Raw genomic sequence first — 24,441 nt, forward strand, 5'->3', positions numbered from 1 at the left:
TTCTTGGTTTTTGTCTTGAGTTATAGAGTTGTTATACCTTTTTGTGGTTACCTCATTATATACCCCTATTTTTCTAAGTAAAAACCTAACTTGTATTGTTCTATATCGCCTTGTATCACTCTCCATATGGCAGTTCAATGCCTCCTGTATTTAGTCCCTCTTTTTGATTATTGTGATCTTTTACCTATTGACTTCCATGATTCCCTGTTATGTGTATTTTTTTTTAATTAATCTTAATTTGTTTGTTTTTGTGATTTCCCTATTTGAGTTGATATCAGGACGTTCTGTTTTGTGACCTTGTGTTGTGCTGATATCTGATATTATTGGTTCTCTGACCAAACAATATCCTTTAGTATTTCTTGTAGCTTTGGTTTGGTTTTTGCAAATTCTCTAAACTTGTGTTTGTCTGTAAATATCTTAATTTCGCCTTCATATTTCAGAGAGAGTTTTGCTGGATATATGATCCTTGGTTGGCAGTTCTTCTCCTTCAGTGTTCTGTATATGTCGTCCCATTCCCTTCTTGCCTGCATGGTTTCTGCTGAGTAGTCAGAACATATTCTTATTGATTCTCCCTTGAAGGAAACCTTTCTTTTCTCCCTGGCTGCTTTTAAAATTTTCTGTTTATCTTTGGTTTTGGTGAGTTTGATGATAATATGTCTTGGTGTTTTTCTTTTTGGATCAATCTTAAATGGGGTTCGATGAGCATCTTGGATAGATATCCTTTCGTCTTTCATGATGTCAGGGAAGTTTTCTGTCAGAAGTTCTTCAACTATTTTCTCTGTGTTTTCTGTCCCCCCTCCCTGTTCTGGGACTCCAATCACCCGCAGGTTATCCTTCTTGATAGAGTCCCACATAATTCTTAGGGTTTCTTCATTTTTTTTTAATTCTTTTATCTGATTTTTTTTCAGCTATGTTGGTGTTGATTCCCTGGTCCTCCAGATGTCCCAGTCTGCATTCTAATTGCTCGAGTCTGCTCCTCTGACTTCCTAGTGTGTTGTCTAATTCTGTTATTTTATTGTTAATCTTTTGGATTTCTACATGTTGTCTCTCTATGGATTCTTGCAACTTATTAATTTTTCCAGTATGTTCTTGAATAATCTTTTTGAGTTCTTCAACAGTTTTATCAGTGTGTTCCTTGGCTTTTTCTGCAGATATCCTAATTTCATTTGTGATATCATTAAGCATTCTGTAAATTAGTTTTTTATATTCTGTATCTGATAATTCCAAAATTGTATCTTCATTTGGGAAAGATTTTGATTCTTTTGTTTGGGGAGTTGGAGAAGCTGTCACGGTCTGCTTCTTTAAGTGGTTTGATATGGATTGTTGTCTCCGAGCCATCACTGGGAAACTAGTTTTTCCAGAAAATCCGCTAAAAAAAAACTGCAGTCAGATCCCTATCAGAGTTCTCCCTCTGGCTCAGGCTATTCAGATGTTAATGAAGCCGCCTGGGGAGGGTGGGGGAGGGAACAGAGAGATAGGAGAGTAGCACCTCAGAATATAGCCAGAGTTGCTTGTCTTGCTTGGAAAGACTATTATATCTGAGATTCCCGCGGGCGCGTCGCCTATGTGTGCTGTCTGTGTGGAGATTGCCCCCGGGGGGTCTGGCCCGCTGGAGTCACGGTCAGATCCTCCGCTTCCAGCCCCACGCCCAGCGTCAAGGCTCCCCTACTGGGACGGTGCACTCTCGACTCCAAAATCAGTCGCTGCCTCCCGGGGACTTCTCGTCCCTCCAGCCGCGTGGCCGTGCCGCCCCCGTGAACCAGGTGGGCCCCCTCCCGGGGTTAGTTCAGATGGGTGGAGTAGCTCCCCGTGCTTGTGCCGCGACCGAGTGTCCCGGCTGGAACGCTGTTCTCCCCGCTCCAATACCAGTCGCTGCCTCCCGGGAACTTCTCCTACCGGCTGCGTCCCACGCCGCCCGCGCGACCCGGATGGTCACCTTCCCGGGGTTAGTTCAGGGGGTGGAGCAACTCTCCGTGTTTATGGCGTACCTGCGTGCAGTCCAAATCCCTGTGGGACGGTTCCCCGGCTCGGGTGCTGCTCTTTCTGCTCCAAGATCAGTCACTGCCTCCCGGGGACTTCTCCTAACGGCTGCGTCCCACGCCGCCCGTGGAACCGGCTAGTCCCCCTCCCGGGGTTAGTTCAGGGGGGTGGAGCAGGTCTCTGTGCTTGTGCCGTACCTGACTGGTATGCTGGCTCCAGGCTCTGGAAACAATCGCTGCTTCCCCGTATTAGTTCGTTCTCCGTCTCTAAATCTGTGTTTGTTGTTCAGGGTTCGTAGATTGTTATGTATGTGATCGATTCACTTGTTTTTCCGTGTCTTTGTTGTAAGAGGGATCCGAGGTAGCGTCTGCCTAGTCCGCCATCTTGGCTCCGCCTCCCCTTTGTCTCCTTTCATAATCTCTTGTTTAAGTTCTGTCCAAGGCCCAGCCCTTATCCGGCTCCTTCAGAAGCTTGGCTGTAGGAACACAATCCACGAGAACCTTGCTCTCTCCACACTCTAAAAGGACTTGGGTTGCCTCCCCATTAGATCACCTCTTATAGCTTTACTCAGTGTGTTGTTGTTGTTGTTGTTAATTGCCGTTGAGTTGATTCTGACTTAGGGTGACACCACGTGTGCAGAGTATAGCTGCTCCATAGGGTTTTCGAGGCTGTGACCTTTCGGAAGCAGATCACTGGGCCTTTATTTTGAAGTGCTTCTGGGTGGGTGTGAACTGCCAACCTTTTGACTAACAGTTGAGTACTCAATGCGTACTCAATATACACGTTATTTATTTGCTCTATAAATATTTATTAAGCACCTGCAATGTGCCACGTATGTCAGAAATTGCTAGCTCTCCCCCAGTATTTGTCTTCCTCCTCTTCTTAGTAATATAACCCCTGAATTTTAGCTGTCCATGGTTGCCCAGAATTAAAAAACAAAGTTTTCAGCCTACCTGGTAGCTAGATATAACCATCTGAATGAGCTCTGGCCAATGGAGTGTGTGGAAGCCATGTGAGCAACTTCTGAGCAGTGTTCCTAAAGGCAAAGCTGTGCCCTTCATTTCCTCCTTTACCTGCTTCTTGATGGCTGGAATGGGGACTGGATGATGGCAACTGGATCATCAAATGGAGATGCCTGCTGAGGACAGCAGAGCATCAAGCCAGAAGGAACCTTGTTTCCTAGTGATTGTGAAGTTGTTTCACTGAACCGCTTGCTTAAACTTTTACGTGAGAAAGAAATCCATGTCTGCATTTTGAAATCATTTTTGTTTGGGAGAATATCTGTTAAAATTGCTGAATTAATATTCTAATATTAGGGTTGTAGCCAAGTTCTTGGGTTCATGGATCTGACATTCCAATGGTAGAGACAATGATTAAACCCGGAAAATAATTCTTAAAAGATCAGATAAACCTATGAAGGTCATAAAACAAGTTACTATGATAGAATGACAGAGATTGGAGCACCATTATCTAGGGTGACCAGGGAAAGTCTCCCCAAGGAGGTGACATTTGAGATGAGATGGAACGATGAGAAAGAACTAGCCGTGGGATAGCTGAAGGCTGAGCTTCACAGAGAGAACAAATGGTAAGTGCGAAGGCCCTGAAGTGGGAAGTTGGGAAGTTCAAGGTTCAGGAAGACATATACATGTGTGTTCTTCTGTTTCAAAGCTGAGGATAAGTGTTTTTTAAAATATAAATATTTTTAAAAATGCTTGCCTTGAGCATTATACTCTTTTAAGAACTATGTGGGATCCAAGTGAAAACAGCAACTCGAAAGATTGGATAGGAAACTTAGGGGCAGTGAGTTTATATTAAAGGAGGAGGAGAAACAATTCAGAAAAGGAGGATGAAAATGGTTGCATGGCTCGAAGACCGTAATCAGTGTCACTGAGTTATACACATAGGAACCGTTGAATTGGTGTGTTTTGCTGTGTACATTCTCAACAACAGCAACAACAAAATAAAATATGTTTCTCGATATGTATTTGTATATTGATCAATGAATTCCTTTGTAGGTGTCTAAGGGTATTTAATTTGCCTGTCTCCAGTAGGGAAAGGAGCCCTTGTGGTACAGTGCTTAAGGGTTGGCTGCTAACCAAAAGGTTGGCTGTTAGAACCCACCAGCCACTCCATGGGAGAAAGATGTAGCAGATAACTCACGGCTGGTTCTTCCGCAAAGATTTATAGCCTTGAAAACTGTATGGGGCAGTTCTACTCTGTCCTATAGGGCCACTATCAGTCAGAGTCAACTCAACGGCAATGGGGTTTTTTTTTGTTTGTTTGTTTTGTTTCTTTCCAGGAAAGAAAGGCACTATAAGCATGGGTGCTGATCAGTTTCCCACACTCCCATCCTGTGCTTTGCTGAGACATCTGCTACACACTGTCCTTTGGCCTGGCTGACCTCATATAAGTCTCTCCCTGCTATAGTTCACTGCCCACAGCCCGGCCAATAAAAGCAAGGCTCACTCCTGCTGCCGAGAACACTATCCCCATCCCCTGCAGCACAGCCAGCTCCTTCTCCAGGGACCTGCCTGCCATGAAGCTTCTTTTTCTGTTTCTTGCCATCCTTCTGGCCATGGAACCAGTGGTGTCAGGTAACTTGGGCCTCTCTCAAGTGGCTAGGATCCTGGTCATGGGCTTCTCCCTTTCCCTCTTCCCACACTGTGGGCAGAATCTGAAGCTTTTCCTCGTTTCATGCAGCTCTGAGAGGTTTTCTCAGAATCTTCTTATATCCGCGTCTCTCCCTGATTCTTTATTGCCAAGGTGGTAGAATAACAGATGCTTTGGGCATTTGGATGAAAGGGCAGGAAAGGCATTCAGGTGGGAGCTTGGCAGAGGCCTTAGGAGTAAAGGATTGGGTGCAGGTTGGGGCCTTTGGAAGGTTAGATGGAAGGCTGGGGGTGAATTGTGATGGGAGAAAAAGACCTTGGGGTTAAAGTGGTAGAGGGACGATAGATTAGGGTGAGTTGGAGGGGAGGGGTTGGGCTTTCCTGATGGTTTCGGGTGGGCTGGACAGGGGGAAGGATTTGAGTTAAGTGGGGGTGGTGTTGGGGATTAAGCTGGGGCTTGAGTTGAGGCTGAGTGTCAGAACTCTATGGTGCAGTGTTTGGAGTTTAGTTTAGTGAGGGGCTACTGCTGGGAACTGAGGCTTGCAATTTGATTAGATTTGGGTTTAACTTGGGGCTGGAGTGGGGGATTGAGTTGAGTAAAGCTGGGAGTTATAATTAAGATCTGGGGTTTGAATTAGGTAAATATGCGGTCAAGGAAGATTTAAGATTAGGTTGTGGCTAGAGGTGGGGCTTGTTGGGCTTAAGTTAGACAGGGCTGGGCTATGGATGAGGATCTGGGTCTGTTGGAATGTGAGTGAATCCTCACTCCCTCCCCCTCCAGGTGCCCAATATTACAGGTGTTCGTTGACCTTTCCCATCATCCGCAAGCTTCATTAGGTGGGAACTACATTGGCGTCAATTGTCCCCAAAATTAGGAGTAGGGGGTTGGGGGAAAGGAAGACAGGAAGACAGACGGGTGGGATATATGTAAACCTCCCTGAAAACCTTGGGATCCCAGTTGCAACAGTTGTCTTAATTCTGTCCCCTCTCCATGTCTCTTCTTTCCTTTTCTGGAACTGGTTCCAGCCTTTCTTACTCAACCCACTGGCTTTCCTCCCTGGCCCTCCTGCTCCTCCTGTACCTTCTCTTGCCTCTCCACCCGAGGGATACTAACATCTGCTTAATGGTTGTTCCTATACTCAAAAGAGAGCTGTTGGATGGAAGGACACTGCAGATTGGTGTGCAAAAATGATGAAGACAGCATCTCACGCTGCCCAAGTCGTAAACGGTGCTGTGTCCCTAGTCGTTACTTAACAATCGAACCAGTAGTAATTGATGATGAACTGACCACCCGAACCACTACTCAGAAGCCCCAAAAAGGAAAAAACAGGAATAAAAAGAAAAATAATCGTGGATAGAAATGATTTTGCTTCAGGTTTCATAGTTCCCATATTCCATTAAAATTCGCAAATCTGTTTCCTGTGTCTGTCAATCATGAGAAAGGATACCCCAAACGGACTGCGGGTTGGGGGATGGCAGGGTGAAGTTTAAGAGGTGGCAGCAGGAAGTCACCAGGGCTGGGTCACATCAATGGGGTGATGACTACAGCCTTGAAGATAGTTTCTCCTCTCCCAGCCTAAGGGCCCCAGCAGAAGCTATTGGGTCATAGGTACACTGAGGAGGGCATGTGGGAAACCAAGAGATTTGAAGGCACAACAAACACCTGGAGTGTTGGAGAATCCTTAGGCTAGGAGAGTTGATGCATATTGGGGGTGAATGGGCTGGGGGTGGACAGGGGCTGAGTAAAGCCCAAATCCTTGGGTGTCTAGGGGAGTCAACTGAGATGCCTTTTGATGCCCCAAGGATCAGAATTTTCCAAGTATCAAAAAAGACAGAACACATACACTTACCCTTTTATATATTAATTTATTTTTTACATTCTTTCAGGGGGTCATTTATTCATTCCTTCACTTCAGCTCTGCCACTACCATAGTCAGACTCTATACAAATAAACCTCTGAGAACTTCAGCTTTCACATCTGTAAAATCGGAATAAAAAACAAATTTTTTTTTCTAATAGAATCGATCTCAGGATTATGGTAAGAATGAAACGAGAGAGTGCAGATCACACTGCCCAGAACATAGCAAGCCCCCAATAAATGTTAGTTGCTGAGACTGTTTATTGATTTATTCACACATTTACGAAATATGGGCTGTGTGCCATCGAACTGTGTTAGGCTCAGAGGGAGATGGAAGCCTGTCTCATTTGGATTGGCAATTTAGCTTGGTAGAAGACTAACCCATAGGTGACATTTAGAATCCAGATATGGAACTTAGAGGACCTGAGCGTCTTCCCCTGAGTGGCACAAGCGGTTTGTGCTCAACTACTACCGTGCATGCACCCCTAGGCAGGAGGAGGGCCAAGGGGCAGCTGTTTGCAGGGGCTGTGGGCAGAGCTTGTATATTCGCTTGGAGTGTTTACCTCCGTGCATGTGAGGCTCCTCACGGTGTGGGACAGAGCAGGGGACAGGCCTTTGAGAAGGGTGGTGGGCTGCAGGCTGGGCCAGTTCTACTGGTGCTGCAGTATTCCCACGGGGAAAACTGAGGAATTCAAGAATTATACAATCAAACCTGACCTTTCACATCATTATGAAGGAATATTTCATAATGGGTGATAGAACAGAGTTATCCCTTTTGCTAGCTTGATTTATAGCTTTAAAATATTCAAACGTGTGGCAGGGGGCTTCCACTGTATTCTTGCCCCAGGGATGTACCTCAGTTTGGATCCTACTGTGGCAGACAATCCATTTCCAAGGCCACTCCTGAGGCAGGAACTGCATAAACTGTGCCTTACAGCCTTGATGCCTCTCTTGTGAGCTTTTTGTGCCCTGAAGCCTGGATGAAACGATCCAAAATACTCCCTCCCTGGCCTCTCTGCCTTCAGATTTCCTCTGCTTTAGTCTCTACTTTCAGAGGGACTCTTCCCAGGAGATTCATTTGACCATGTTGCCCTCCTGCTTATATATCATCCATGGCTCCTTGCTTTCCAGGGTTCTGGGCATTCAAGGCCTTCACATGATGGTCCAGCTTCATCTCCCATGACTGTCCCTCACAGACCTTCACTTCAGCCATACCAGTCCTCTCACTGTACTGCCTTGCCTATGACATTGCCTTTGTTCATGTCTGCCTTGTCCCCCTCTGCCTTGTCCCCATCACCATGATGAACTTCTCATCCTTCAAAGCCCAGTTGATGTCACCACCCACGACAGCCTTCATATAAACTCTGTCCCACTATTTCTTAATAATTGCAGTAATAATGGCTTTAATGATAGTTCTCATTGACAAAGCACTTGCTTTGTGTCAGGCACTGTGCTTGGTGCTTCTAGGTGCAAAATCATCCCATTCGTATAACAATCCACTTATTATTCCTATTTTACTGATGAGGAAACTGAGGTTCAGAGAGGTGATATAATTAGCCAAGGTCACATGGCATTAAGATACAGCAGGGATTCAAACTGAGTTCTGGTTGGTGTCACAGACTATCACTCTTAAGAAATTATGGCACCTAAGAGTTTGGCTGCTAACCAAAAAGTTGGCAGTTCGAATCCACCATCCTCTCCTTGGACACCCTGTGGGACAGTTCTACTCTGTTCTATAGGCAGCTACGAGTCGGAATTGACTTGACGGCAGTGGGTTTTTGGTTTTGGTATCATGTTATAGCGTAATTATTTGAGCAATTGAACCCTCCTCCCCAACTCCTCAAACACACACGTATTAGATGGAAATCCTTAGGGATGGAGACTATGACTTATTTACATCTCTATGCCTAGTGCTTGGCATGGATTTGATATAGTGTTTATTGATTGAAAGACTAGTTGATGATGAATTCACGTGTGAAAGCATGAGTGGATTTGGTGGGGGACATGAATGGCTGTGTGGATAGGCTGATGCCAGATTCCAGGAATCGGGGGTGGGATGCCTTCTGGGATAAAGAGATCAGAGGACCAGTGTATCAGGTGTATTAAAAACAAAAAACAAAAAACCATTGCTGTTGAGTCGATTCCAACTCATAGCAACCTATAGGACAGAGTGGAACTGCCCCATAGAGTTTCCAAAGATTGCCTGGTGAATTCAAACTGCTGAGCTTTTTGGTAAGCAGCTGTAGCTCTTAACCACTACACCACCAGGGTTTCCTCAGGTGTATTAGCTCTGGTTAATGGTGGTAGAAGGAGCCCTGGTGGTGCAATGGTTAAGCATGGGGCTACTAACCGATTTGAACCCACCAGCAGCTCCAGGGGAGAAAAGACCTGGCGATACGCTGCCATAAAGATTATAGCCTAGGAAACCCTATGTGCGGTTCTACTATGTCACATGGGGTTGCAATGAATTGAAATCAGCTCAATGGCACCTAACAACAACAACAACAACAACAACAAACGGTGTCAGAAAGGATGCAGAACATCTAGTGGGCCTTCCTCATGTTGGTTCTTATTATTAACCTGTTAGTTGCTCTTAGAACACACAGATTTCACTGTGTGGAAGAGGGGCTGGGGAGAGTCTAAGGATCTCACCCTCAATGCCTGGGGCCTGGCATCAACCTCTCCACATACAGTTACGTGTGCCTCCAACAAATTCATTTATTTGGACATTAATTTATCGTCCACAAGTTATTATTTATTCATTCAGTGAGCAACATTTATTAAGACCCTTCTCTGTTCTTAACACTGCATGTACAGAGACAACGGTGGGTGTGGGGGGGGGGTGTTGACAGAATGCTGGTATAAAGAAAGACTGTAGCACTCACCACTGAGCCACAGAAAGTTTTTAGAAGACATTTTCTCCATCCTCTCCCCAGACACTGTGTTGGAATTTCTGGATGTAGAAGCTGGACATGTGTAATTTTGAAAATTCCATTAGGTTATTCCTTTGGGAGATAAGGCCTACCCCCTTCCCCAATTCCCCTGCCACACTTCCTTTATTCCTGACAGTCCTTCAACTGTGAGAATATCTGACCCAGGCAACCTTGTGCTATCTACCCATTTCACAGATAGGGAAATTGAGACCCGAGGAACAAAAGTGATCTAAGATCACACAGTGGGTTTGAGGCAATATTGGGATTAACAAGCTGGTCTTCTGTGGCTTCTGGTGAGAGGGCTGAGGGAGCATGGAAGGTAACAATAAGTAGATGTGGGTGATACAGTGTGCGGCAGTGCAGAGCAAAAAGGGGCAGACAGCCGGGGGCGGGGGGGGGGTGTGAGGAGCGGCAAAGCCCCTGACAAAAGCTTTGGGATCAGTTTGGACACCTTGAAGCCCCGATCTGGCTCTGCAATGGCCTCTCTCCAGGGGGAGTTGTAAAAGCATTTGTGATCCCAAAGCTGGGAAAACTGGGCACCTTTCCTGCACCTTTACTGGGATTGACAAGCAGGCCTGCTAATGTAGCTGAAACTCAATTCATCCTCAGCTCTGTACACCAATACCCAGGATCTCAGGTACATCTGATACTGAGGTATTCATTTTCTATTTTTGTCCACACTCCAAAGGGGGTGAAAACATTTCCTCTTTACCGCTCCTCACCCTTGCTTAGGGAAGGTATGTTCTCTGTTGAAAAAAAAAAGAAAAGAAAGGAAAAACAAGTAGGATTCTTTATTCAATGCAAGGACTTTTATCACGGTGTGTGTGTGGATGCACTTTAGGCTTTCCATTGAGTCCATTTGGACATAGGGGACCCTTATGTGACTAGTGTCAAGTTCAAGGCCTGGTGAAGTTTGGGTGATGATGACCATTTGTGGAATGAGTGAGAGGCTCTTGAATGCCAGGTTCGGAAGTTTGGGCTTGTTGCTGCAGACAATAGAAAGCCATGGCTCTAGTTGTTCTTATCCAGGGAGCTGCAAACCTCTCCCAGCCAAGGCCTATCATGTAGTACATGGGCCAGTAGAAAGATACGGGCTTGGAGTCATACTGAGTGGAGTCTGAGTCCTAGCTCTGCCTCTTAGTTTGCCAGAACACTGCTTCTTTCTGAGCCTCAGTTTCCTAATGCAAGAAAAAGAAATAAAGATATCTACTTCAAAAAGTTGTATTAAAAACTGAATGAGCTGATGTGTATCAAGTGACTCATAGTGTATGTTTAGCAAATGTCCCTTTAACCACTAACATTCATAATCTAATTGTCTTTAATAATTCTTCTACATAAGTTGAGAACCACATTAGAAGTTGTTCTAATTTTTGCTTGAACCGTCAAACATAATTTAGAAAACTTAAGAGGGGAAGGAAAGTATATTGTATTTATTATGTTTTTACTCTTTCTTTTGGTCTTTTTTTACCTCCTGATGTTCCAAGATCCCTTCTTTCATCGTTTCCTTTCTGTTTTGAGAATTTCTGTTAGCCATTCTTTTAGGGTGGGTCAGCTAGTGACAAATACTCTGAATTTTCCTTCATCTGAGAATGTCTGGATTTCCTCTACATTCCCAACGGACATTGTCACTGAATGTAGAATTCTGCGTGGATAGTTCTTTTCTTTCTGTTCCCACACATTTGGGGAGGTAGAAGGGTGTCTTATTCCACCAGGTCGGGGGAGCTGAGCTCCCCACATGATCTCTATTGACTCTTCAGGATGGTGAGGGGCTTATTACCACTCAGCAGTAATAAATGTCCCAGCTCACGCCTGGGCTTCTCTGACACCACCTTAGGAGATGAGAAGGGACTGTGGTACCTCATTACAGCCTCAAGAGGGTAAAGTCTAGACTCTCTAATTAGCCTTTGCTGGTGGGGGTTTGGGAAGGGACTGAGCTATTTCGCTGGAGCAGAGTGATTATTGCCTAAAATTTTCTGTCTTGCTATGCTGCCCTTTCTTTGGTACTTGGGCTAGAGAAAGCAGACTTTTCTTGGAATTTTTAACTTCTGCATCCATTTGGAAAACCCTGGTGGTGTAGTGGTTAAGTGCTACAGCTGCTAACCAAAAGATTGTCAGTTCTAATCCACGAGGTGCTCCTTGGAAACCCTATGGGGCAGTTCTACTCTACCCTATAGGGTTGCTATGAGTTGGGATTGACTCGAAGGCAAAGGGTTTGGTCTTGGTTTTGGCATCCATTTGTGTTTTCATTTTTGCATCCATCCATCCAAGGCTGCCAGCTTTGGATGGCACCAGTCTGGGATGTATGGGGCAAAAAGAAAACCCAGGGAACTCACAGCTGTGCCATTCCTCATCCCTGAGACCCATGGCTGATTTGCCTTCTTCTCTTCACCTTTCAGAGTCTTCTTATATTTGTTTTACCTACAAAACCCAGAGTTTTTAACTGCACTTATCAGGACAAATAAAAGAAAGTACACCTACCCCATTTCTTCTGAAAGTAGAAGTTGCCATCTGCCTTTAGGATTTTCCTAGGTTCCCCTACTCTTATGACCAGATCTATGCCACTGCTGAGTGGAGATTAACTATATGTATCTTTTTGACCAGGCAGACGTTACCCCCTTCCATGCATGGGTAACAAGGGAGTGTGCAGAACCTCTTGCAAAAAGGATGAACAACCCTACCTCTATTGCAAAAATTATCAACCATGCTGCCTCCAGTCCTACATGAGAATAAGCCTGGTTGGCGGAGAGGAAAACAGCGACTGGGCCCGAGGGAACCGCTGGCCGTAAATAGCTGGAGTGCTGTTGATCACCATCCTCAACCCCTCTGGGAGCTCAGACCTGCTGTCAATCTCCTTCATTAAAATTCATGCACCTGCCCCTCTTGTCTGTCTTTCATTCACTGGGGATCATGGGGAGCAGAGACCAGGTTTTTCATGGAGAGATATCTGTTCCATTCTGGATGTAACCCCGTGAGAGAGAAGGCCGGAAAACTGGAGTGACACTTAGAGTGAGTATAGACAAGCCAGTGAAGATGGGGAGAGAATAGACTTGAGCCCAGTGAGGGGGAGTTGAAGGGTTTGGGCAGGCACGTGATGTTGTGCAGTGTAGGACTCAGAGGGAGATTAGAACCAGTAAGTAGGATGCATGGAGTAGTGGGTAGAGGTCTTGTGGAAAAATTTTGCTTAGTTCATGAAAGAGCCTCATAACCAATAGAGCTGTTGTAAAGTGGAATAAGCTGCCCTATCAAGGTTTCAGGTTGGGAAGCTGCAGGTCTTTTTGGTGGTCATTGTAAAATGAATTTGAATGTTGGACGCCGCTGGCCTTGATGATCTTTAAGATCCTTTGTTGTTGTTGTTAGATGCCATCAAGTTGGCTCTGACTCATAGCAACCCTATGTATAACAGGTCCTTTAATTCCTAATAATCTAGGAGTCTTGTGCTCCCAGTTACAAGCAACACTAACTTTTAAATATAAAATTGTCACTTTACTTTTTATGCCTCACCCACACTAATATCTAATTTTTCTATCCATATTTAGTTGCAAATTTTGTTAAAAGCAGAGTAACCACACTTGCCAATTATATTTCTTTACTTCTCTGCCTCTCCTTAACTTGTTGTAACTTGCCTTTGTGCTTTTCATTCTATTGAACTGGCTCTGGCCAAGACTGCCAGTAGACCTCCTTTTTCAAAGTCTCATGGATGTTGCTCAACTTTTATCTCCCTCTGCTTCTCTGTAGTATTTCCATCATAGTTCATTCCCTCCTTGAAAGCCTGAACTTCCATGGCTTCTGTGACTTTGTTCTTTCTTTGTTTTCCTCCTAAATCTGAGCTTCTCCTTCTGTGTTGTTTGGGGTTCCTCTTCTGTCAGTTGCATCATTACATTCTTTTGGGTTTCTCTTCTCTTTTGAGAATAAAGACTCTCCACATTCCTAGGAAAAAGCTGACAATTCTGTAGCCATGATAACAAGTAAATACCTATTCCCTCTCCCTTGCCAAGTGTTTTCAAGGAAAATTGCCTAGTCTTGAACCTTGGTATTCAGTGTAGAGAAAAAAAATCACCACTGAGAATTTACAACTTCAAACTGGTTCTCAGATAATCTTGTACCCTGAATTCACGGTACCTGAGTGGTCTGAAAAAATGTCAAACTGATAATTTAGTTTAAAGTTATCCCAGACTAATAGTGCCAAAGACATCTGACAGAACCAAATGAAGGATTTACTGTGATAAAATTTCAAGAAAAATTCACAGATGAAAGTCCCAAATCACAAAACACACAAGGAAATAAGGCACCATAAATTAAGGCTAGCAGAAACCACACACCAGAAATTTAGACTTTCAAAGACTTCAAATATTAGAATTATCAATAACAATAGGCACGTTTGAAAATATAAGTTCATGAGACCTAAATGTCTCATCACAAACTGGGTATATTCCAATCCCCTGAATAATTAAATTGACCCTTTGGAAAATCTGTTCCAATGTTCAATGGAAATGGTATGTTCAAAACTGTGGACTAAGAAGGTCTGGAAAGCATAAATAAAATGCAGAAGTAGGTTGATCAGATGTCTGTGGTACCCACTCCTCTCCCTTACTGCCCCTCCTTCATCATACACTAATGGTGTCATGAGGAATTCTTATGGTTGGTTAATAAAGGAAGAAAAAACAAGGCCAGGTTTGTGGAGTGGTCTGTAGGATATACTAGCACCAGTCAGAAGTGGATAGTTGCTGCATTATAGCCTGATTTAGAGGTGGCCCTGAAAGACAGTGATGACAGGAAATCCTTCCAGTGGAAGGAGGGATGGCCTAAGTTATGGATCTGTAGTAATTCATGGGCAGTGGTAATGGGTTGTCTGGTTGGTCAGGGCCTAGGAAAGAGCAAGATTAAAGATTTGTTACTTGAGAAGGGGGCAGGACGTGAAGACATTTTTATTCTATCGGGGCACACATACAAAGCTCTCAATAATCAAGTGGACAAAATAAGCCATCATTTCACCCACAGTTGAGGGGCTGCCCCTACCCTTAGATGTCCATGTGTGATCAGGGCTTGGTCTAGGACATGATGGGCCCATGGAGCTAGCCTTTCAACTGGCTTCTATTCCAAACTTGAAGCACCTGGGGCAAAAAGAAGTCTTCATAGCTCATATCTTGGCTAGCCAGTCTCCAAGAGTGAGAGATAAATAAGGTTTCAGGGCCAAAGTTAGTAGTAAAATGAGTGCTTTTGCCTGAAGTGTCTGCTGTTCTATAAAGAAAGCTTTCAGTACCCGTTATGAATTGAATTGTGTTCCTCCAAAAGAAATGTAGAAGTCCTAACCCCTGTACCTGTGAAGATAACTTTCTTTGGAAATAGGTTTTCACTACATTAATGAGGTCATACCAGAGCAGGATGGGTCCTAAACCTAATCAGTTCATAATAGTGTCTTATAAAAAGAGCAAAATAGACACTGACACACACACAGGGGTAAGAGACTATGCAAGATCCATCTACAAGCCAAGAAACAACAAGGGAGGACCAGGGATACAAATATGGAAAGAGACAAAGATCTTCTCCCAGAGCCAACAGAGAAAGAGGCTAGCCCTACTGATGCCTTGAATTCAGAATTCTAGCTTCCAGAACTTCAGAAGATAAATTCATATTCTTTACAGCCACCCACTGGTGGTATTTTTTTGTTATGGCAGTCCGGGATAACTAAGGCAGTGTCCTAGTAGCTATCGTCATTAATTCAAGGATTTAGAATTCTGATTTTGACCACTTATGCTGCCATAAAAAGGTAAGACTAACACAGAAATGCCTCTGGTATTCCACAACGCTCATAGAGAAGACTGAAAGACACATGCAAAGAACAATGTCGGAATACTTAACTACGTTAATAAGGTTGTGCATAGGTCACTAGCAAACAAGGGACACTAAAAATGGGTTAAAACTTGTCATGGAAATAATTTGAGATTTCAAGAAAAGCACTGAAGAGTTCATCATTGGAAATAGTGGAAAAATTTGGACTTCTGAGTACAGCTGATTTTATTTAGAATCACACATTGATGGGGGTTGGGGATGGGCCACCATGATACTTTCAGAGCTTTGTGAATCTTTAGGACTTAGTTCAGCACTATGAGGACAGGAATGAGTGACAGCAGAGAAGAGCTCGTGTGGTTTGATGGACCTCTGGGAGAGAGCTCTGAGTTCCCAGTTCCAGGTCGGAATCGTCATCTTTTTAATTCTTGGTGCTTAATTCAAAGTAGGCTTGAGTGAAAGGTATTGTTGTTTCACTCACATCCTCAATGTTTGTTGACTCAAAATAGGGCATGAAAGTTGGTGTTGTTTTAAGAATTGGCACTTGCGATCCCAAGTCTTTCTTCCTAGGAATGCAGCAGACTTCACGGTTTTTACACGTGGCTTCCTTCACTTCACCATGGCTGCAGTTTTTCCTGCAGTGCCCTCCTTTGCTCAAGCATTTTTTTCGGCCAGCATACTCTGAATAATAAAAGGAAAGACCACTGATTTTAGATTATGAGGCTCGCAATTACACTAGCTTGACTGAATATTTAGCATCTCATAAGAACACCGTGAGTCATAATTAAACTATGGCTGCAAGACCCCCATTTCAGACCTGGGAAATACCATGTTTCTAAAACATCTATCCCTGGTCTCCCACCTGCCCATTTTTTACTTTTGTGAAAAGGAACTTTCTAGTCTTGAGGAATTGGATCTAGTTATAATGATGCTAGGGGAACCCTGGTGACGCAATGGGTAAGCGCTCAGCTGCTAACCGAAAGGTCAGTGGTTTGAGCCCACCAGCTGCTCAGGGGAGAAAGATGTCTCAGTCTGCTTCCTTAAAGATCTACAGCCTTGGAAATCCTATGGGGGCAGTTCTATTTTGTCCTATAGGGTCACTATGAATCAGGCCCAGAGATCTGCTTCTGAAAGTTCCCAGCCTTGAAAACCCTATGGAACACAGTTCTACTCTGCACACATGGAGTCGCCATGAGTTGGAGCTGACTTGAAGGCAACTGGTAATGACTGGTAAGGCTAGTGTAGGTATTCCTACGTGATAGGCTTTGCTTGCTTGTGTATTAGACCTGTGCTTCTTAAATTTTTTTTTTAAATTGTACTTTAGATGAAGGTTTACGGAACAAATTAGTTTCTCATTAAACAGTTAATACACATATTGTTTTAAGACATTGGTTAACAACCCCACGACATGTCAATGCTCTCCCTTCTCAACCTTGGGTTCCCTATTACCAGCTTTCCTGCCCCCTCCTGCCTTCCAGTCCTTGCCCTTGGGCTGTTGTGACCCTTTGGTCTCATTTTGTTTTATGGGCCTATCTAATCTTTGGATGATGGGTGAGCCTCGGGAGCGACTTCATTACCAAGCTAAAAGAGTGTCTGGGGGCCACACTCTCAGGGTTTCTCCAGTATCTGTCAGGCCAGTAAATCTGGTCTTTTTTTGTGAATTAGAATTTTGTTCTACATTTTTCTCCAGCTCTGTCCTAGACCCTCTATTGTGATCCCTGTCAGAGCAATCAGTGGTAGTAGCCAGGCACCATGTAGCTGTATTGGACACAGACTGGTGGAGGCCGTGGTAGGTGTGGTCCGTTAGTCCTCTGGACTAATCATTCCCTTGTATCTTTAGTTTTCTTCATTCTCTCTTGCTCCTAAAGTGGTGAGACCAGTGGAGTATCTTAGAGGGCCGCTCACAGGCTTTTAAGACCCCAGACGCTACTCACCAAAGTGTTTCTTAAATTTTAATGTGTATACACAGTATGTAGAAGCCTTGTTAAAATGCAGATTCTGATTGAGTGGGTGGGATAGGGCCTGAGTTTCTGTTTTTCTAACAAATTCCCAATGATGCCAATACTGCTAGTCCATGGACTACACTTTATGTTGCAAGGTATCAGGCCATAAAAAACCTCAATAGATTGCAGACGCTCAATATTGTACATCCTACATTGTACACATCATAAAAATCCCACTATCCCAGCGGAATTTTTGAGAAACTTTTCTCTCCTTAAAATTTAGTTTTCCAATCAAATGCAATGAAATAAGAATAAAAAATTCCATCTATTTGAAAATTTATAATATGGTATAATATAAATATAATAATGTGGTAAAAATAAATCTCAGATTAAAAAGTTGTAACAAAACCAGAAGTAGTGAAGTCATAAGTAACAAAATCAGACTTCTGCAAAGGCTGATTAAGAAAAAAAGAGAAAACTAGTAAAAATAAAATCCACAGTGAAATGATAAAATGAAAACCAAAAAACCAAAACCAAACCCAGTGCCGTCGAGTCGATTCCAAATCATAGCGACCCTATAGGACAGAGTAGAACTGCCCCATAGTTTCCAAGGAGTGCCTGGTGGATTCAAACCGCCGACCCTTTGGTTAGCAGCCGTAGCACTCATCAACTACACCACCAGGGTTTCCAAAATAGAAACAGATACAGTATATTAAAAATAACAGATGAAACTGTGAACAACTATACACTAGACAAAATGGGTAAATTCTAAAAACATTCCACGATGGTACAGGAAGAAAACACAAACTTGAATAAATCAATAAGCCTTAAGAATTGAAATAGTAGTGAAAGATCTCTTCTCAAAGCCTCAGCTCTAGGTCATTTTAAAGGTGAGTTCTGTTTAATTTCAAAGAAGCAGTAAGTACTATCTTACATAAAATGTTCCAGAAAATAGAAAAAAAAGAAGAAAAGTTGCCTGGCTCATTTTATAAGGCTAGTGTAATCTTAATTCTAAAACTGGAAAGTTATGGGTCCATTTTCTTTATAAATACAGATGGAAAAATAAATACCCTATATATAGTATTGGTCAACAGAATTCAATAGTGTATTAAAATACATGATGATCAAGTAAGCTTTAACTCAAATACAAAAAAAAAAAAATTATTCAACATTAGCAAATCTATCAATAAATTCATTACCTTTATAGAACTAAGGGGAAACCCTGGTGGCGAAGTGGTTAAGTGCTATGGCTGCAAACCAAGAGGTCGGCAGTTCGAATCCACCAGGTGCACCTTGGAAACTCTATGGAGCAGTTCTTCTCTGTCCTATAGGGTCACTATGAGTTGAAATCAAATCGAGGCAGTGGGTTTGGTTTTTTGTTTTTATAGAATTAAGGAGATAAATACTAGGATTATCTTATTTGATGTAGAAAAAAGATTTGATAGTGTTCATTACTTATTTATAATGAAAAATCTAGGTAAAGTAAGAATAGGAGGGAATTTCCTTGATCTGGTAAATGTTAGGTATCAAATTCTAGAGCTAGCATTATCTAATAGAGAAACTGTACTTCTCACTGAGATCAGGAAAACCAAGGTGTTCTCTATTATTATTATTTAAAACAATAGTGGAGGGTCTCCCCAATGATAAAAGAAAACAAAAAGAGTATAAGGATTAGAAGGAAAGAGATAAAAATCTCATTCATTCTAGCAGCCATACGTACTGTCATGGATTGAATTATGTCCCCTCAAAAAATGTGTGCATCCGTTTGGCTGGGCCATGATTCCTGGTATTGTGTGATTTTCCTATTTGTTGTAAATCCTGCCTCTATGATGTTAATGAGGGAGGATGGGCGGCAGTTGTGTTAGTGAGGCAGGACTCAGCTTACAGGATTGGATTGTGTCTTGTGGCAATCTCTTGAGATATAAAAGAAGCGAGCAGAGGGACCTCATGCTGCCAAAAGGAAGCACTGGGAGCAGAGCACGTCCTTTGGACCCGGGGTTCCTGCGCAGAGAAACTCCTAGTCTGGGGGAAGATTGAAGAGAAAGACCTTTCTCTAGAGCTGGCAGAGACAGAAAGCCTTCCCCTGGAACTGACACCTTGAATTTGGACTTTTAGCCTACTTTACTGTGAGAAAATAAACTTCTCTTTGTTAAAGCCATCCACTTTTGGTATTTCTGTCACAGCAGCACTAGATAACTAAGACACAATACCAAGAAAAATTAAAAAAACTAACAAACTGTTACAATTAATAAGAGAGTTCAGGAGTTATGTCAGATGGAATATCGATTTACTTGAATCAATAGTACTTCTTTATACCAAAATAACTAACTAGAAAATATAATAAAATATATAGCATAGCTACAAATCATCTTGTTTGAAACTAACAATACCCAAGACTTCTATTTGGTATATTTTAAAACTGTAAAAGAGAGTATGCTCTTTCGTGGGATGACTTTATTATAAAGATTCACTTCCTATAAATTAATCCATAAATTTAATGCAATTCCAACCAAAATCCCAGTGGGATTTTTGCGAGACTCGATTATCTTACTTTAAAATTTATGATTAGTAGCTAAGGTTACTTTAAAAAAAAAAAAAAAGGACAAAAATTTGCCCTATACTATGGTTTAGAGCTATGGCTGCTAACCAAAAGGTCAGCAGTTTGAATCCACCAGGTGCTCCTTGGAAACTCTATGGGGCAGTTCTGCTCTGTCCTATAGGGTCGCTATGAGTCAGAATCGACTCGATGGCAACGAGTTTTTATACTACATGACATATTATACTATTAACACTAATGTATTATGGAAACCCTGGTGGGGTAGTGGTTAAGAGCTATGGCTGCTAACCAAAAGATTGTCAGTTCAAATCCACCAGGCGCTTCTTGGAAACTATGGGGCAGTTTTACTCTGTCCTATAGGGTTGCTCAGTTGGACTCGATTGGTTTTGGTTTTTGGTAACATATTATAAAGTCATGGTAATCCAAAAAATATGAGATTGTCCCAAGAACAGAATAGAGAACTTGGAAATAGACCTTTGCTTAAATGGGGAACTTAATATGCATTAACAAAGACACCATGAATCGAGGAGAAAGCATAGATTAGTTAGCATGTAAAAACCTATTTCTGTAGAGTCGATTCCCACTCATAGCGACCCTATAGGACAGAGTAGAACTGCCCCATAGAGCTTCCAAGGAGCACCTGGTGGATTCTAACTGCCGACCCTTCGGTTAGCAGCTGTAGCTCTTAACTACTAAGCCACCAGGGTTTCCAGGTTTCTCACTCTATGAGAAAAATAAAAGTGATCTACACATTCCATTAGGTGACTTAAATGTGGAAGACAAAACTAAAGATTTAGTAGAAGATTATGTCAGAGAACCCTTTTGAGACACTAAGAGTGGGGAAGAGCTTCCTTAACAAAATCACCAACACAACGCACAAAGCAAAAAATTTCTGAATTTGATGTGAACAGAATTAAGTGTTTCTGTTCAATAAAGGAAAGTTCATATATAGGCCTTAAGTATACAAAGGTGGTGAATTTATTGATAGATTTTTTAACGTTGGATAACATCTGCATTTGGGTTAAACCCTACATGATCATCATGCATTTTAGTACACATTGAATTCAGTTGGCCAAAATTTTATTTAGGGTACTTTTGGAGCCCTGGTGGAGCAGTGGCTAAACATTTGGCTGCTAACTAAAAGGTCAGCAGTTGGAAACCACCAGTGGCTCCATGGAAGAAAGATGTGGCAGCCTGCTTCTGTAAAGATTTACTGCCTTGGAAACCTTATGGGGCAGTTCTACTCTGTCCTATAGGGCCACTACGAGTCAGAATCGACTTGATGGCAGTGGGTTTTCCACTTGTGTTTATGTAGAAACAGGACCTGTAACTTTCTGGTTTTAGAATCAAGATTACACTAGCCTCATAAAATGAGCCAGAAGATGAACACACTGGGGGATAACATACCAATGACTAAAAGCTGACAAGGTGACCAGATTGAAACTAAAGAACGCCTGCATATCAGCCACCCAGTAGAACATTGGCTAGAGGATATATAAATAAGCAACTAACAGAAAAGTCACTCATTTACCTATTCAACAGATGTTTGTTGAATGCCTACTGTGTACCAGGCACTGTTCAAGATGTGAGAGGATACATCCATTAACAAGACAGACCAAACTTCTGTCCTGAACAACTTTATACCTATCAGACTGGTAAAAATAATGCTGAGTTTCGGAGGGCTCATGGTGATGGAAGAAACTTCATGCGCTGCTGTTAAGGGAGTATGGAGATCTTACCATCCCAATAAATGTCACTGATTTTTATTCCTCTTCTTTAAACTTAGGGGCTGTCCAAGAAAAAGCATGCAGACTTTATACTTCTTTCATCATCTCAACTCTTCCAGTGGGATGGCTCCAATTTTGTATCTCTTGCCAGAGCACCCAGACTTGAAACTCCAAAAGATGTAAAATTTCCTTTGCTCCCCACATGCTCTGTGGAATCCCTGAGTGGTGTAAATTGTTAATGCTCTTGACTGCTAACCGAGAGGTAAGAGGTTCGAGTCCACCACTTGGAAGAAAGTCTTGGTAATCTACTTCCTGAAAATCAGCCAACGAAAAGCCTATAGACCACAGTGCTACTTTGACACATATGAGGTCTTCAGGAGTCAGGGTTTCCAGGAGTCAGAGTTGACTGGCTGGCAACTTTTTCCCCCATATGCTTGTGTTTCTGTGATCTATGGATTGCTTTTTACAAATCTTTCACACCTGTCTCTTTTCTAGTCTCCATACCCCCACCAGAAGTCAAAGTAGGTATAATTGGTCTCACGTCACCCATACAGAATTATCCCTGACTGTTTCTGAAATTGCAACCAAAGAATTACTCAAAACCCTGAAAGCTGACAATTTCTGCCAACGGCATCCTGAAAGGTATATAAAGGGGAAATTCATGAAACAAAATACCTTGAACTTACCTTTAACCTGCGATTTGACTTCTAGGAACCTATCCTACATAAATGCTTGTCCAAATATGTAAAAATATTGGTACAAGTAAGTGCATTGATGTTTTGTTTGCATTACAAAAGTGAGAAAATATCCCAAATAACTATACATATATTATGGCTTATCCTACGAGGAACTTTACAGTTTTGTAAAGAATGAGGCAAATCCTTAGGTGAGGACAGAGAAAGATGGCCACAACACATTACTAAATGCAAGAAGAATTTTGCACAGAAATACGTATAGTGTGTTTATTTTTTTTTTGTAAAACAGAAATATTTAGATTCATTATTATGTGTTTGCTCATACATTGAAATAAACACCACAGAGGGAGAAGGAGAGTACTTTGAATGAGAAATTATTCAAATTCTTTTGGGTGCCAATTTCAAAGTTCTGGTCATGATTTTAAATATACTTAATAAAAAAAGCCCAGTGATTATTTTCATGAGTGAGAGGGAGCAGAAACGTCAGTTCTTTCTTCCACACAACAGCTCTGCAGATATTTTCTGACCTGTTCACTATATTCCAGAATATGGGAGAAATGACCCATCTAAAGCTATAACAGGAGTTTAGGGCCAAGAAAACACAGAAAAGTGGGGTTTGGGAATCACTTTCAAGAGCTAGTGCAAGTTGGAAAGAGGACTGAGGTGAGTCAAGCTCTCACCTGGGTTCTCAGGTGGCAACTTGGGATTTAGAACCAAGGGCAACTCTGGATGTAGGGGCTGCCCCGTCCTACCTGTAGGTTCTATACCTGTCAGGGACATGGTCCTAATGTGGGGGCCATGGAGATACCCAGATTGGGGGTTACAGCAACACATTGGAATTTTCATGGGCAGGAGCAGGAGAAAATAGAAAACAAACAAACAAACCTATTTTCTTAGTTTCTCTGGGTTCTGATTACCTGGGGTCACCAGGGGCAGAAGCATGAGGGCAGCAAGAGCCAGGAACAGGAGTCTCATAGCCCTTGGAGAGTAGGAGGCAGTGAGTCCGGGAGTCCAGAGCACTGGGGTAGTGTGAATCTGAACTAGACTTTATTGGTCTCTCTGGGGTGGGGGCCAAGGAATGGGGCACTGAACCAGATGAATATATAAAACCTTATCTATGTGGACTATCAGCCCCTTGGCTGGGCATTGACTGAGCATCTGATAAGGGTGCTGGGAAGGCATGCAGAAATTTCTAAGTCAGATACTTTGAAGAGGTGTTTGGAGTTAGGGAGAGGGGGCACTTATACACTAGAGTATCTTGCCTTACCTCCCCAGGCCTCTCACTCTAGCATAAGCCTACCTTTGAACTGTCTATCTGCTTGTGTGTCTATACCCACTGGAGGTTCCTGGGTGGTGCAAATGGTTTGTGCTTGACTGGGGCCCTGGTGGCGCAGTGGTTAAGAGTTTGCCTGTTAACCGAAAGGTTGGCTGAACCAACAGGTTTGGTTTGCTTTTTTGACTAACTTAAAGGTTGACAGTTCAAGCCTGAAGAGAGCATGGCCCTGCCAACACCCTGAATTTGGACTTCTTCTAGAATTGTGAAAGAATAAATTTCTGTTGTTTTAAGGCACCTGGTTTGTGGTACAGCAACCCTAGGAAACTAATGCAATTAACAACTAACAAACTGCCCATAATTAAAGTGCACAATTTAATCATTTTTGACGTATGTATACTCCTGAAATCTTCACCACAATCAAGATAATGAACAGGTCTATTACTCCTCAAAGATTCCTCATGCCTCTTTGGAATCCCTCCCTGGCACCTCTTCTCCCCCTACCCCTCCATTCCCAGGCAACCTCTGATTACTGTCTGTAACATTAGTTCTCGTTTCCCAGAATTTTATATAAATGCAATCATACAGCATGTACTCTTGTATCTGCCTTCTATCACTCGGCGTAATGATGTTGAGTTTCACCCATGTCGCAGTGTGTTTCAACAGCTCATCCTTTTCTGTCGCTGAGTAGCATTCCATTGTATGAATACACCACCGCTTGCTTATCCGTTCACCTGTTGATAAGAGTTTGGGATTGTTTCTAGTTTTGGCTGTTACCAGTGGAACTACTATGAACATTCACATACAAGTCCTTGCATGGACATAGGCTTTCCATTCCTTTAGATAAGTACCTGGGGGTGGACTGTCTAGAAAAAATGGCAGGTACCAGTTTAACTTGTGAGGAAACTGCCAAACTGTTTCCCAAAGCGATCACATCATTTTGCACTCCCAGTAACAGTGTATGAGGGTTTCTAGTTCCTCCACATCCTCGTCAACATTTGATATGGTCAGTCTTTTTAATTTTAGCCATTTTAGTACCTATGCAGTGGCATCTCATTGTGGTCTGACTTTGTCATTCC

General features: G+C 42.7%; 2 protein-coding genes across 2 annotated transcripts; one reads left to right on the top strand and one right to left on the bottom strand.

Annotated features, from left to right (window-relative positions):
- Positions 1-4,516: 4,516 nt before the first annotated feature.
- Positions 4,517-12,166, top strand: LOC126067337 (beta-defensin 119-like). The gene is made up of 2 exons (XM_049869138.1): positions 4,517-4,574; positions 11,982-12,166. The coding sequence occupies exons 1-2, from the start codon at positions 4,517-4,519 to the stop codon at positions 12,164-12,166; spliced, it is 243 nt and encodes an 80-aa protein (XP_049725095.1).
- Positions 12,167-15,483: 3,317 nt separating this feature from the next.
- On the bottom strand, positions 15,484-23,064 carry DEFB118 (defensin beta 118). The gene is given in 2 exon segments (XM_049869139.1): positions 15,484-15,848; positions 23,007-23,064. Coding segments are annotated over 2 exon segments (423 nt in total).
- Between the last annotated feature and the right edge of the window lie 1,377 nt (positions 23,065-24,441).

Source organism: Elephas maximus, chromosome 25 (genome assembly GCF_024166365.1).
Source record: "Elephas maximus indicus isolate mEleMax1 chromosome 25, mEleMax1 primary haplotype, whole genome shotgun sequence".
In the NCBI taxonomy this organism is placed as follows: domain Eukaryota; kingdom Metazoa; phylum Chordata; class Mammalia; order Proboscidea; family Elephantidae; genus Elephas; species Elephas maximus.

Excerpts from the sequence above, each read along its gene's own strand:
- LOC126067337 (XM_049869138.1), top strand. The coding sequence starts at position 4,517 with ATGAAGCTTCTTTTTCTGTTTCTTGCCATCCTTCTGGCCATGGAACCA. Across the intron at positions 4,575-11,981 it reads CATGGAACCAGTGGTGTCAG|GCAGACGTTACCCCCTTCCA; the intron begins GTAACTTGGGCC and ends CTTTTTGACCAG.